This window comes from Rhinolophus ferrumequinum, chromosome 17 (assembly GCF_004115265.2).
Source record: "Rhinolophus ferrumequinum isolate MPI-CBG mRhiFer1 chromosome 17, mRhiFer1_v1.p, whole genome shotgun sequence".
Classification (NCBI taxonomy): Eukaryota; Metazoa; Chordata; class Mammalia; order Chiroptera; family Rhinolophidae; genus Rhinolophus; species Rhinolophus ferrumequinum.
The window spans coordinates 40,430,215-40,443,395 of record NC_046300.1 but is presented as its reverse complement, the minus strand read 5'-3'; the positions used below and the strand labels follow the sequence as shown (position 1 = coordinate 40,443,395).

The 13,181-nt window shown below is 47.6% G+C and overlaps 1 protein-coding gene across 6 annotated transcripts in view; it reads left to right on the top strand.

Moving 5' to 3' along the window:
• Positions 1–13,181, top strand: part of XPC (XPC complex subunit, DNA damage recognition and repair factor) — a 44,038-nt gene that overhangs the window by 20,534 nt on the left and 10,323 nt on the right. For 5 of the 6 annotated variants that reach the window (XM_033132680.1, XM_033132682.1, XM_033132683.1 and 2 more), the window contains exons 8-15: positions 896–985; positions 1,815–2,702; positions 4,129–4,289; positions 7,963–8,044; positions 10,728–10,862; positions 10,943–11,112; positions 11,693–11,786; positions 12,386–12,475. In XM_033132680.1, the coding sequence (XP_032988571.1) occupies positions 896–985; positions 1,815–2,702; positions 4,129–4,289; positions 7,963–8,044; positions 10,728–10,862; positions 10,943–11,112; positions 11,693–11,786; positions 12,386–12,475 (1,710 nt within the window). Of the gene's footprint in view, positions 1–895; positions 986–1,814; positions 2,773–4,128; positions 4,290–6,888; positions 6,994–7,952; positions 8,045–10,727; positions 10,863–10,942; positions 11,113–11,692; positions 11,787–12,385; positions 12,476–13,181 lie in introns of all 6 variants that reach the window. The other variant, XM_033132685.1, reaches the window with a different exon arrangement.

Genomic DNA, 13,181 nt, shown 5'->3' with positions numbered 1-13,181 from the left:
TGTGTTTCATTACCTTGATGTTTTTGAAGAATACTGCTTAGGATTTTGTAGCATGTCCCTCAATTTGGGTTTCTTCGATGTTTTCTTACCGCCCCTGTTTTTAACTTGAGAAGAAACAAGGCAAAAGTAACTATTTTTAAAATATAATATGGCTTTTCACAGAAAACCTGCCTTCTTGTTACTGATTTTCACCCCTGGCTTTCTCAATAGAGTATTACAGTAATTCATCAGAAACACTGGGACCCTGAGATCTGGAGACAGATCTTATTCAGGTGCTTTCTCACTGTTGCTGTTTTGGAGGTTAATTCCCCTGAGGAGGCTCCCATCCTTACAAGTTTACAGAATGTTTAGAACTGTAGCCTCCAGTTGAAAGATTCATTGTGGGGAAAATGGTATATAGGGAAATAGACTTTGGGCATCTGAAGATAATGATGTTTTCTGTATTTTCTTCTCAAAGTGATATTTCATTTTATTACTTGAATCATAAACACAACACATGTTGAATACAGAAAAATCAGAAGATAGCTAAGCAGAAAAGAAACAAAAACGTGTAAACACTCATAACCCAATATATGGGTGCTTTTCCAAATACACATACATGTTTCTATTTATATACAATTTTTTACAAAAGTTAACATTACACATTAAAAAAACAAACTTCTCTTTTCCTTTAATATATGGTGAACATCTTCCCAATTTTCTACAAAGATAAATCTCTGCAGTATTACTTCTTAAGAGTGTCGAGGGTTTCTCCAGACTCCTATTTTTAGACAGCTTGGTTGTGTTTTTTTTTTACTTTTCCCTGTTATAAACAAGCACCACAACAAACAACATTGAACTAATTAAATCCCTAAATCTTTTCTTAGGAAAACTGTGTTATTCTTTTTCATTATAGATATTTTTACTGATTCTCCGGGCCCTGCAGCTCCCAACCCGACTGGTATTGTCTCTACAGCCAGTTCCTCTGAAGTTATCAGCAGCCAAGGTGAGCTTCTCAGGACTTGGAGAGAAAAGGATATTTGGTCAGAGAGGAGTTAGAAATTATCAGACTTAAAATGAAAAATTGGTTATTCGACTATTTTTAAGGGTCAGTATTCCTGGAGCATGAGTTCCTTGGGGACTGCCTTGCACATGCCCTGTGTGAGAGCAAGAGTGGACACACGAGTGGGTTATCTACAGTCTGAGCTTTGCATGTGCAAAGGGGCCTGCAAGAGGTCTTGGCTCCTTGGTGCTTTCATTTCTCTTCTGTAAAGCAGTCGAATGGTACCTGTCCTCCTTATCAACAGTGTGGAGTGGTGGTGAGTGAAGGACTCCGAATTCTGTGATCATCTTAGAAGGAGGCTGAGCACTGCACTTACTGGGTGTTGGCATTGTCCAGAAATTAATTCTAATAATTTCTGTATTCTTGATGCTATAGCTTTATTAAATCCATCAATATTTGTTTGCAAAATGCCTTATATGCAAGGTGGGCATTATTGTTGCTGAGGAAACTGAGGCTCAGAGGTTACATAATGTGTTTAAATCACATAACATGAGAAACGAAACTTTGAACCCAGGTTTGTCTGTTTCCACATCCTGTGCTCTTTTCCCTGTGCCACGCTTTAGAGTAAAGAGAATTTTTTTGTATCCTGTGGCCTTATTGAAGGTGCTGTAGGTTTTAGTGATAACCCAAAAGGATAGACAGTCGATCACTGTCTGACCTGGGGACATCTTGTATATGCTGGTTCTCTAGCCAGTGACAGCCCTGTTAGATTGTAGGATCTCTATCCCAACATTAGCAAAAAAGAAAAAGCAAAATTTCTGTTCTGTTTAAGGGAAAGAAATCGTCTAAGGAGGGATCCACAGAGGGTCCTGGAGGCTCCTCAGAAACTTCTAGCCAAGTTCCAGAAAACCAAACTAAACCAAAGACCAGCAGAGGAACCAGACAAGAGGACAGCTCTTCCAAGGGCACTGGCAGTCCAAGTGCCAAAGGGAAGAGAAGCAAAGCAGCTGCTGTCGGGAAGAAACGGAGAGAGCCCTCCTCCAGTGGGGAAGAAGAGGGCAAGGCAGGAGAGCAGGGGAAGGAAATCCTGGGACGTGCACGTGGACGGGAGCGGCGGGTGGCCTCCAGGGTGTCTTACAAAGAAGAGAGTGGGAGTGAAAGAGCCAGCAGTGGCTCTGACTTTGAGCTCTCCGGTGGGGAAGCCCATCATCCATCAGGTGAAGATTCCGAGCCTGGCCCTTCGAGACAGAGGAAGGCCCCTCAGAGGACAAAGGCAGGGCGCAAAACTGACTCCAGGACCCAGCGTGGAAGCCACCCTAAGCACCCTGGCTTTCCAGCAGCATCGACAAGCTCTTCAAGTAGTAAGAGTAAGAGAGGCAAGAAAATGTCCAGTGGTGGTGAGCAGGCAGAAGGAGGGAAAGCAGCTGGTGTGAACCAGTGGCTAGAGGTGTTCTGTGAGCGGGAGGAAAAGTGGATCTGTGTGGACTGTGTGCACGGCGTGGTGGGCCAGCCTCTGACATGTTACCAGTACGCCACCAAGCCCATGACCTACGTCGTAGGCATTGACAATAACGGCTGGGTCCGGGATGTCACCCAGAGGTATGATCCAGCTTGGATGACAGCGACGCGCAAGTGCCGGGTTGATGCCAAGTGGTGGGCTGAAACCTTGAGACCCTACCAGAGCCCATTGGTGGATAGGGAAAAGAAAGAAGACTTGGAGGTAAGGCCTCGGCTGCCACGGGCTCGAAGACAAGTGATTAAAGTTATTCCCACTTTTGAGCACCTTATGTGTGCAGCCCAGCCCTGCGCTGGGTATTTTTAGTGGTTATCTCATTAATTATCACAATAACACTATAAAGCTAGGATTATTATTGCCTTAATTTTACTAGTTAAAAATTTCGCATCCAGGAGATTAGCAGACTTGGCTTTTGAAGCCAGCTCTATCTGGCTTTGAAGCCTGTATGCGTTTAGTTATTGCCCGATTCTAAATTTGGAGCTTTAAAATAATGTATGCAAGTCATATAAGTCATCTAGAGTGAAAGAAGAAAAAAACTCATTAATAGAATTGTTTCTCCCTTCTCATCGTGCACATTCACACAAGCACACACACAAACAGCCCTCCACAGATCTAACACTTATTTCCTGGGAAGGAAGGGACTCAGGAGGAGGAAATGTCTTCAGCCTGTTGAGAAGGCACACTGGGAGGCCAGCTTCTAAAACAGAACTTGGTAAGTCACTTGATCCCAGGAGGCCGGCCTGAGCTGCACGTGCAAGACAATTGTGGTATTAAGTGGAACTCAGCATTTCCACACAGAAACATGCCCAGATTTGCTGAAGAATTATTCCCAGTTCCTCAGGATGAGTGAAGCATGGGTTTATTTGGCATTCCCAGTTGATCCTGCAGTGAGAGTTTGCTCTGGGGTGTTCCTGGTTCATTTTACTTAAAAATGGCAGGGTAAGTGGGAATGGGACAGATGGTATTGTGACTAACCTAATTCAAGTTTCTGTACTGGACGCTGACCACGTGGAGGGTCCATCCTACCTGGCTACCGCACGTTGTCAGTCCTCACTAAAGTATTGCGGGGGTTTTTAAGAGCTGCCGAGGGAAACCTTGGCAGCCCTTGGTGAAGAGGACGTGAGTTACAGCGGTGGAATAGCCCACTGAGAAGTCAGAATCCTTAAAGAAGTTCTAAGAGAACATGTGTGAATTACAGTGGACCTACAGGGAGGTACAGGGTGTGAACGGCTCATTCTGGTTTCCTGAGAGAGCCGTCACGGTAACCCGCGTTGCACGTCACTTTGAGATAAGGCCTCCTTCCTGAAGAAAGCTCTGTTCTTCTTCCTTGAAGTTCTGTAATAGAGCAGGCATGGATCTGCTAGGGCCGGCTAAGGTGTCGTAAGGGCTGGGAATCAGTTAGATCACTTTCCATAGTTGCCACAAGCCACAGAATTACTTGATTCTTCACAGCTTTCGGTTTATCTAAAACCTACATAAAACCAGAGTAACAAATAATGTTATAGGCATTGGTGCTCATGAAACCTCTGCTCCGTCTGTGATCCTAACAAGTGGTCTGAGGATCGGCCACCTCACACCTCACTTCCTCTTCTAACCCACATGCTCAACATTGTCCCTCTGGCCTTTGCAGTTTCAGGCAAAGCACCTGGACCAGCCTTTGCCCACTGTCATCGGCACATATAAGAACCACCCTCTGTATGCCCTGAAGAGGCATCTCCTGAAGTATGAGGCCATCTATCCTGAGACAGCTGCGATCATTGGGTATTGTCGTGGAGAAGCTGTCTACTCCAGGTGCGTGATGCATCCCGGGGGTCTCGTGGCTTCCTGATGGCCTGGGATTAGCAACCCTCTTCTGGGGCAAGGGGCTGGGAGTAGTCACCTCATTTGTCAGATGGACTGAGCTTTATAGTGCGTGCTTGTGCTGTTGTGTGTTGGGGGTTGGGGATGTGTAGTAGAGATTAAACCTTGGAAATTAAAACAAGGATTAAAAGATGAGCAGAGGGGGAGAAATTGTAGAGGGAAAAAAAGTAGAACAAATAAGGTTTATATGGGGCAATATAAACATTCTCCTCAGATCTAAATTCAAAACACGCAAAAGGAAGCAATAAAGGATTTGATAATCAACGTTAAAATGAGTGCATATTTTAGTGAATACAGAGCTGTTTGGGAAGATGAAAAAGTTCTGGAGATGGACGGTGGTGATAGTTGCACAACAGTGTGAATGTACTTACTGCCCCTGAACTGTGCATTTAAAAATGACTAAGATGGTAGTAAAACTTTTTTAGCATAATGAAAGACACCTTTATTTCATCATTTAGGAAATTCCAAGGGTCTTAGGAACTTTGTGCCAAGTAGGGGGTTGAAGATAAAAATGGATGTTTCTTATAAATCAGAATATCACAGTTAGAGAAAAGGGAACAGAAACTTGCAAATGGTTATTTGAGGGAGGGGAAGGGACTAGAGGTAGAGGACAAAGAAAGGAGGGCTGTCCCTCCGTCTTCCTCTCAAGTACTTCTTTGAAGAAGTACTTGAATTTTCTGTAGTGGCAGGTCTTCATATATCCCTTGTAACTCAGGAAGAGCCAAATGGAAAAGATGCACAGGGCAAGGTACGGGGGCGGGGCGTGTGGCACCCATGCCCTCGCCAGCTGCACCACTCTTCCTGAATCTTCATGTGTTCACTAACCTCAAGATGGTAAATTTTATGGAATATTATTTGGCGGTAAGAAAAGATGATATAGGAACATTTGTGACAACGTGGATGGATCTTGAGAGTATAATGCTAAGCGAAACAAGTCAGACAGAAAAAGCAGAGAACCATATGATTTCACTGATATGTGGTATATAAACCAAAAACAACAAAAGAACAAGACAAACAAATGAGAAACAAAAACTCAGACACAGACAATAGTTTAGTGGTTACCAGAGGGTAAGGGGGGAGGGGGGTGGGAGATGAGGGTAAAGGGGATCAAATATATGGTGATGGAAGGAGAACTGACTCCGGGTGGTGAACACACAATGGGATTTATAGATGATGTAATGCAGAATTGTACACCTGAAATCTATGTAATTTTATTAACAATTGTCACCCCAATAAATTTAAAAAAAAAAGATGGTAAATTTTATATTGTATATATTTTATCCACAATAAAAAGAAATTGCCAAAGGGGGGGGGGGATGGAATAAGAGTAGAAGATGAATGTAAAATATATACAAAATTAAAACATTTTAATATAAATTTAAGGTGAGGTGAGGAAAAAATGAAAATAGAAGCAGAACTTTTAAGAAATAGCAATAGAAAGAAAATAAAAGAAGTGATTTTTCTTTTTTTTAAAAACATTGAAATACAAGACCAAAAAATAGAGGATGTTCTTAAGAAATAGGAAGAGATAGGGAAATAAAGGAAACATGGGAAACTCACATGAGTAGATGGTTTGTGCCCTCTGACGGGGGGCTCCTTCCTGCATGTTAGCCCTGTAGGGAGTTAGCCTGGACGCTCTGTTTAGGTCTGTGCTGGGGCTTCCTGGTCCATGTCAGGTAGAGTCATGCCTGGTCAGGGCCTCAGCTGCTGATCGTCAAAGTCCTCCAGGGCCCAGGCCGCCTTGATAGAGGCACAGGCTTCCTCAAGCCTGGGAGAGAAGGAGTGCGATGGGAGGAGTGCCAGCGTGCTCCACGGGGCCCGGGTCACTCATTGGAGAAAGCGTTAAAGGTGGACATTTGTGTTTCATGCTGTAAAATACACGTAACAATTTCCCATTTAATCATTTGTAACTGTACAGTTCGGGGCATTAAATACATTCACGTTGTGCAGCTATCACCACTGTCCATCTTCAGAACTTGGTCATCTTCCCAAACTGCAACTCTGCCCATTAAACACCAACTCCCCAATAAGCCCTCCCTCCGCCTCTAGCAAGCACTGTCCTACTTTCTGTCTCTGTGACTCTGACTGCCTGGGACCTCATGTAAGTGGATTCATACAGGATTTGTCCTTTTGTGACTAGCATCCATTGACGGACACGTGTGTTGCTTCCCCTTTTGGCTAGGTGAATAATGCTGCCATGAACACGGGTACAAATATGTCTTCAAGACCCTGCTTTCAGTTCTTTGGGGTGTATGCCCAGAACTGGAATGGCTGGATCATATGGTAATTCTATGTTTAACTTTGGAAGAGCTGACATACTGTTTTCCACAGCAGCTGCACCATTTTCCATTCCCACCAGCAGAGCACAAGAGTTTCAATTTCTCTACATCCTCACCAACACTCATTTTCTGGTTTTTGATGATAGCCATCCGAATAGATGTGACGTGGTTAGAAGTTGAGATTTATTCTGAGGTGTGTGCCCTGCTGCTCTCCTTGGGGATGTCTCGACCATGCCCCCTGCAACCCCCAGCCCCGCCTTCCCCACTCCTATCTGAAGGCCATGACCATGACATCATTACTGCTTTGGACAATGAGAGATGCGCAGCCTGCAGTGGGAGTGTGGCTGGAGCTCTCAGCTCTGAGGGATGCTGTGGACGGAGAAGCTCTGCCCCAGCGTCTCTTCTTCCCGGCAGCCTTGCGAGGTAGAGGACAGAGCTCATTTGCCCTAATTGGTAGAGGAGGGTACTGAGGCTCAGGAAGGGGGAGTGATCGCTGCAGGGTCACCCCCTGCCCCAGGAGGTGGCCCTGTGCTGTGCTGAACATCAGCCTCAGACGGCAGATGCGTGAAGGGCCTGACTTCTGCACCAGAAGGTAACGTCATGCCTGTGCTCACTGGAACTGCACTCTGGGCAGAGTTTGGGGCTGCAAACTAAAGAAGGGGTGAGTGTGCCCTCTTAAAGATGCTCAGCAAAGAAAGCAGTTGGAACTTGTTGGAAAGAATTGCAAGGCTGGGGTACAGCTCTTAGCTCTGGAAGGAGAGGGAATGAAGCCAAAGGATCTCCCCCCCAATCACAGGCTGCCAGGAGTTAATTTGTTCCATGTGCATGAGTCTTAATTTATTAGCATATTATCATTTCCATGTAGTGTTCTTTTGGGTCCCTCACCCCACAGTGTTTAGCAGCAGATCAGACTCTGGGTCAGCACTTGCCCGCGGGTGAGGAAATGTGCCTGCTGTGGCTCATACCTCACAGCCTACGCGCTGCAAAGGGACTCCCACCGTGGAAGGAGAGGTGAGGGCACCGCATGAAGCCTAAGACAGATACAATAACTCCATTTAGGTTAGGATTTGTAAGTGGACACGCACCCCCAAAGACCGGAAGTCCAAGTTAGCTGTGTGCCGAAGGCAGGTGCCCTGGATCCCTCAGGAGGAGGGTCTGTTTGTTCCAGGGCATGAGGCAGAGCCTGAGCAGAGAATCAAGGGCTGTGCTTTTCCTTCTGGGAGGTCATGAACACCTGCACCCTGCCGGTTCTGGTGCAAACTATGCTCCATCTGGCGGCGTGTGTACTGAGTTTGTCCTTTGTCTCCCCCTGTTGGCTCTGGTAGGGATTGCGTGCATACTCTGCACTCCAAGGACACGTGGCTGAAACAAGGAAGAGTGGTGAGGCTTGGAGAAGTGCCCTACAAGGTAACCAGAGCTAGGGTTGGGTGGGGGGGCCTGAGGGCAGCGGGGAGGCTCAGGACCAAGGCTGAGTAGAACAGCTGGGGGCAGAGGAGTGGGGAATGAGGGCTGCCAAGTGCACGCCCAGGATAGCAATCCTGACTTTTCTGGCTTGAGAACAGTTAGAGGAGGAGAAATGCATTTAAATTATATCTTTCTTTAATGAGGAATTTGTAAGAGATGGATTTTCCAGAGTATGCAAGAAATCTAGGCCAGAAAGCAGCCCTCAGACTCCTGGTGTGTGCTCAAAGGCAGTGTGGATTGGAACTGTGTTACTGAGCTGTTCTAAGGCACCAAAGCCCTGCTTTATGCAGACACACTCACCAGTCAGTCATCAGTGCCCTTCCGTTTGATAACTCACTGTGCATTTTGCTTATATGTGATCTCTACTGAGTCTCAGCGACCATAGGAGGTAGCATTATGATGCCCATTTTACAGATGAGAAAACAGGAGTTCAGACAGGGGAAATGACTTGTCCAAGTCCTTGTAGTTAGGAAAACAGCAACACCCAGACAAGAATCTCAGGCCCAGCTTCTACTCCAGTGTTCTTTTTCTGCCACTGTGTTGCTGTACTGAGTCAGGTCAGCTGCCCACGAGAAACATGAATTCAGTACAGTACTGCAAAGGCTTGTCACAAGACAGAGCCCCATTCAACCAGGGGAGGACAGTGGCCAGTCACAGAGACACATTTGCTCTTTGTCAGATCTCAGAAGGAGCCCTTTGAGTTGTGAGACTGGGGAACTGGGTGTGGAGTGGAGAGGCCGTAGTTTGGTGAGAAGGGGCTACAAGCACTGGGAGGGGGTCAGGCTTGAGTGCATCATGCTGCCTGCTTGGACCTGGAGGATCGCTGGGGTTTCCCATAGACCGTCACCTCTCTTTTATGTTCCTTATCAAATAACCAGTCTTTTCATTGTGGAATGGCGCTATCTGATTGAAATAGAATGTGAGCCATAAATTTAAATTGTGTAGTAGCTACATTAAAAACTTAAAAAGAAAGAGGTGGAATTTGAACATACTTTATTTCAAATGTTGTCATTTAAACATATAATATTTTGAAATGTTAACAAAATATTTTACATTCATTTTTTTTCTTACTACGGAATCTAGTTTTTCACTTTCATACATCTCAGTTCCAACTAGCCACCTTTCAAATGTCTGGTGGCTATCATATTAGTGCAGTTCTAGTATGATCCCAAATCTCAAGCCCTCTTGTTCTGAAAGCTGCTGTCCCCAGCTCCTGCCTTATCTTCTCTTGCTTAGATCACAGCACCTTCAGCCCCTGCTCCTTTCCAACATCGTAGTCATGGGATCTTTCTGAAACACACAGTTGCATGTGACACCTCCTGGGTAGCCGACCCTCACCGCACTAGAGGCCCATGCCTTTCATGTGACACAGAGACCTGTGATGCCTGCTGCCCCTCTGGCCACCCTTCCTCCTGCATGCTGACGACTTCCACAGTCCCCAGAAACTCAGTCTCACACTGCCATGTCCCTTCGTTCCAAAACACCTTTCTTCCCAGCCCTTTGCACTTGACCAATCCCTCTTTACCCTTTCAGACTCAGCTCAGGTGGGGCCTGTTCTGAACAACCTGTCCGTCCTCAGGGCTGGGTGAGGGCCCTGCCTCTGGGCCCCGTTCCACCCTGGACTCTTCTTCACACTGGATTGTAGTCTTCTCTGCCTCCCCACAGGAGCCCGCCCCTTCTCTGCCCCTAACCACTGGTGTCATAGCGTGGTCTGTAATAGATGATTATTGGTCTTTACTGAACCAACACTGGATGAATGGCTTCCTCAGAAAGGGACTGTCAGCCCCCACAGGGCTATCGGGATGCCCAGTGACCATGGCAGGAAGGGCCACTAGAGCAGCAGTCGGCAATCTACAGCTCACATGTCACATCCAACCTGTTTTGGTGGGGCCCTGGATCTCAGGATGGTTTTGGGTTTGTTTGTTTTTTAATGGATTTTAAAAAGAAAGAATATGCAACAGGCTGTATATGACCCTTCACAGAAAAAGTTTGCCAACCCCTACACTAGGGACAGCTAGTATGCCCAGGCAATCCTTGACCCATGGCTGCGCCACTCTTCGTAAAAGTGACGCAATCTTTTCCTCCTTGCCAGTCCTTCCACATAAAAATTTTGGTGTTGTCCACTAGACGTCTGTAGGGGAGCATTCTGGGGGTCCCAAACTGTCAGTGCCTTGATGCATGCCACAGTTATCTGGGTTAAATCCTGGCCCTGGTCCTCACCCACCCATGGGATTTAAGTAAGTATATCATCTCCGAGTTCCAGTTTCCCTGTCAGTGATGAAAGTATAGAATGTAGCATAGTAATCCCCTTTGTGTGTGGTTTTGCTTTTCGCGGTTTCAGTCACCTGAGATCAACCACGGTCTGAAAATACGAAATGCATGTGGAGCACTAAGCAGAGTGCCTGGGACAGCGAGCACCTGGAAAGGCTGGCTGGTGGTAGGAGAGGGGTACGAGCGGTGATGGTGCTAGCAGTCAGAAAGGGCATAAAAAGCACACCCGGCTGAGGTTTGCTTGTTGTTGTTTGTTTTGTAACAGGTGCAAAGCACTGAGCACAGTGCCTGCTATACAGTAAGCGCTCAGGAAGTGGTAGTCTTTGTAGTAAACTGGCTGTTCCCTCTGGTATAGATGGTGAAAGGCTATTCCAACCGGGCCCGGAAAGCCCGCCTCGCTCAGCCCGAGCTGCAGGACCACAATGACCTGGGCCTGTTTGGCAAGTGGCAGACCGAAGAGTACCAGCCGCCTGTGGCTGTGGATGGCAAGGTAAGTGCAGCGCTCAGTGGGGTCAGGACCAGGCTGCTTCGTTCTGCAGCTGGCCAGACCCAGCATGCCACCCTCTGCAGGTCCCCCGCAATGAATTCGGGAACGTGTACCTCTTCCTGCCCAGCATGATGCCTGTCGGCTGTGTCCAGCTGAATCTGCCCAACCTGCACCGTGTGGCCCGTAAGCTGGATATCGACTGTGTCCAGGCCATCATCGGCTTCGATTTCCATAACGGCTACTCCCATCCCGTGTGCGTGAGGAGCCTCCACGGAGGCCGGAAGGAGGGCGGGGAGGTCACAGTGAGGAGGCAGGAAGTGGATGTGAGGTTGGTGGGGGTGGAGGCCCAGTGGCTCGTTTTCCAGGTTCTACTCTGAATTTGCAAAGTCAGCCTTAATTCTTTACCTTTCAGTTATACCTTGACACTTTTATTCCAGCTTCCATCCAGACACCACAAAACCTATGAAACCAGCATCCTAATAAAATTAGATTAAAACACTATTTTCTGGGGGTCCTCACAGGTGACTAGTGGGATCAGCATTGTCCTACTTGTTGATCTCTGTCCTGCATGCGGTGTGGGTAGGCAGGGGCTCTCATCCAGCTGGTAGCAGGGCCTGGGGAAGAAGCAGTGCCAGTGTCCATAGGCTTTCCTTCTGCATGGGCGGCGTCCGTTAGCAGCTATGGCTGGTATTGTGGTCCAGCTGACCCAGGAAATCCTTCAGGGCCCCCAAGTCCTTAGGTGCAGCTTACTGTCCTCCACAATGGGGGGAAAAAGAGGCCAGTGCCCACAGCAGGCTCAAGGAAGACCACCTATGTTGGTTGTATCCCCACAGAACTGACGGGTACATCGTCTGTGAGGAATACAAAGACGTGCTCCTGGCTGCCTGGGAAAATGAGCAGGCCCTCATTGAAAAGAAGGAGAAGGAGGTGAGCAGACTGGCCAGGGCGGGCCTGGGGGAGGCCTAAGGTGGGAACGCAGAATGGGAGGAAAGCAAACACACAGGGCGAGCAGGGGCCTTACTTGTACCAACTGTAAAAGGAGAGCGTTCATGTGCTCTGAAGATTTCTCCATGACTCCATGGATAGCATCCTCGGGAGCCAGCACTGGGTAAAACGGTCCTGCCTCTACCTCAGAATCCACTATCACTGTCAACTGTCTGCTTGGATCCCAGCTCCAGGGACCACCGCCCTGCTAATACCTGCCTCCATTCAAAGGAACTGTCTGTGGTCCAGGTCTGGACAGCCTCCTTCCCTAAGTATTTTAGAGTCAGAGACAAAGAGTTTTTGTTTCAGGTGCCTTTCATGTATATCACTTTATAAGTCACTCCAATTTTAAAACTGAGAGTTGGTATAATTGAGAAACAATTTTTTATTCTAAAATGTTATCTTGCATCTTTACACACACACACACACACACACACACACTCACACTCACACTCACACTCTCATGGGTTCCATCTTGATATTCTTCCTGAAAACAGCAGTTACTAACATTTTATTAATTTCCCATTTCATTTTTGCTGCAGAAAAGGGAGAAGCGGGCTCTAGGGAACTGGAAGCTGTTGATCAAAGGACTGCTCATCAGAGAGAGGCTGAGGCTTCGCTATGGGACCAAGGTCAGTGTGGGGCCTTTGTAAAGCAGACAAGCCCAGGGAGGAGAAGGGGGACTCAGATTCTGCCCGACGTCGTCATAGATGAGTCATCTTTATGTTTTGATGCCACACACCAGTGTCTCCGAGGCCCCATGTCCTTACCTTGTTGGGAAGGAGTCACTGGAGTCAGCCTCAGCTGCCTCTTTTGACCCCCAGCTCTGCCTAGCACCCCTTTTTCTGCTCCTGTGTGCACGAGTAAGTGCCTGCTGCGCGTCTGCTCTGAAGCTAAACCCACACAGGGAGGGACGGGTTCCTGCATGTCTGTGTCTGGCCTGCTGCCCTTCCTCAGTGTGGCGGCGCTCCCCGTGCCTGCGACCCTCCTGCAGGCCAGGAGGTGCTCATTTAGTGCACCTCTCACCTCCCACAGCACCTTCTGTACGATGTGGCAGGCGGCCTGTGGACACAGGTGCGAATTTGCTACAGCCCCCACCGGGGGCAGACAAGCCCTGAGACAGTTAGGTGGTGTGATCAGTACTGGGTTAGAGACAGGAGAAATGTGCTCTGGGAGCAGCTGTAACCGTCCCTCTCCAACCCACATGCTGCCTATTTGCCTTTAAAAACTATTCTTGTCATGCTCCTCCCTCCAATCCCTCAGCGACCCTGTCCCCTGGCTCCATGTTCGGACTGGTGCTGTCCCGCTGCTGTGCTTTCCACCCTCTGAGCCGGCCCA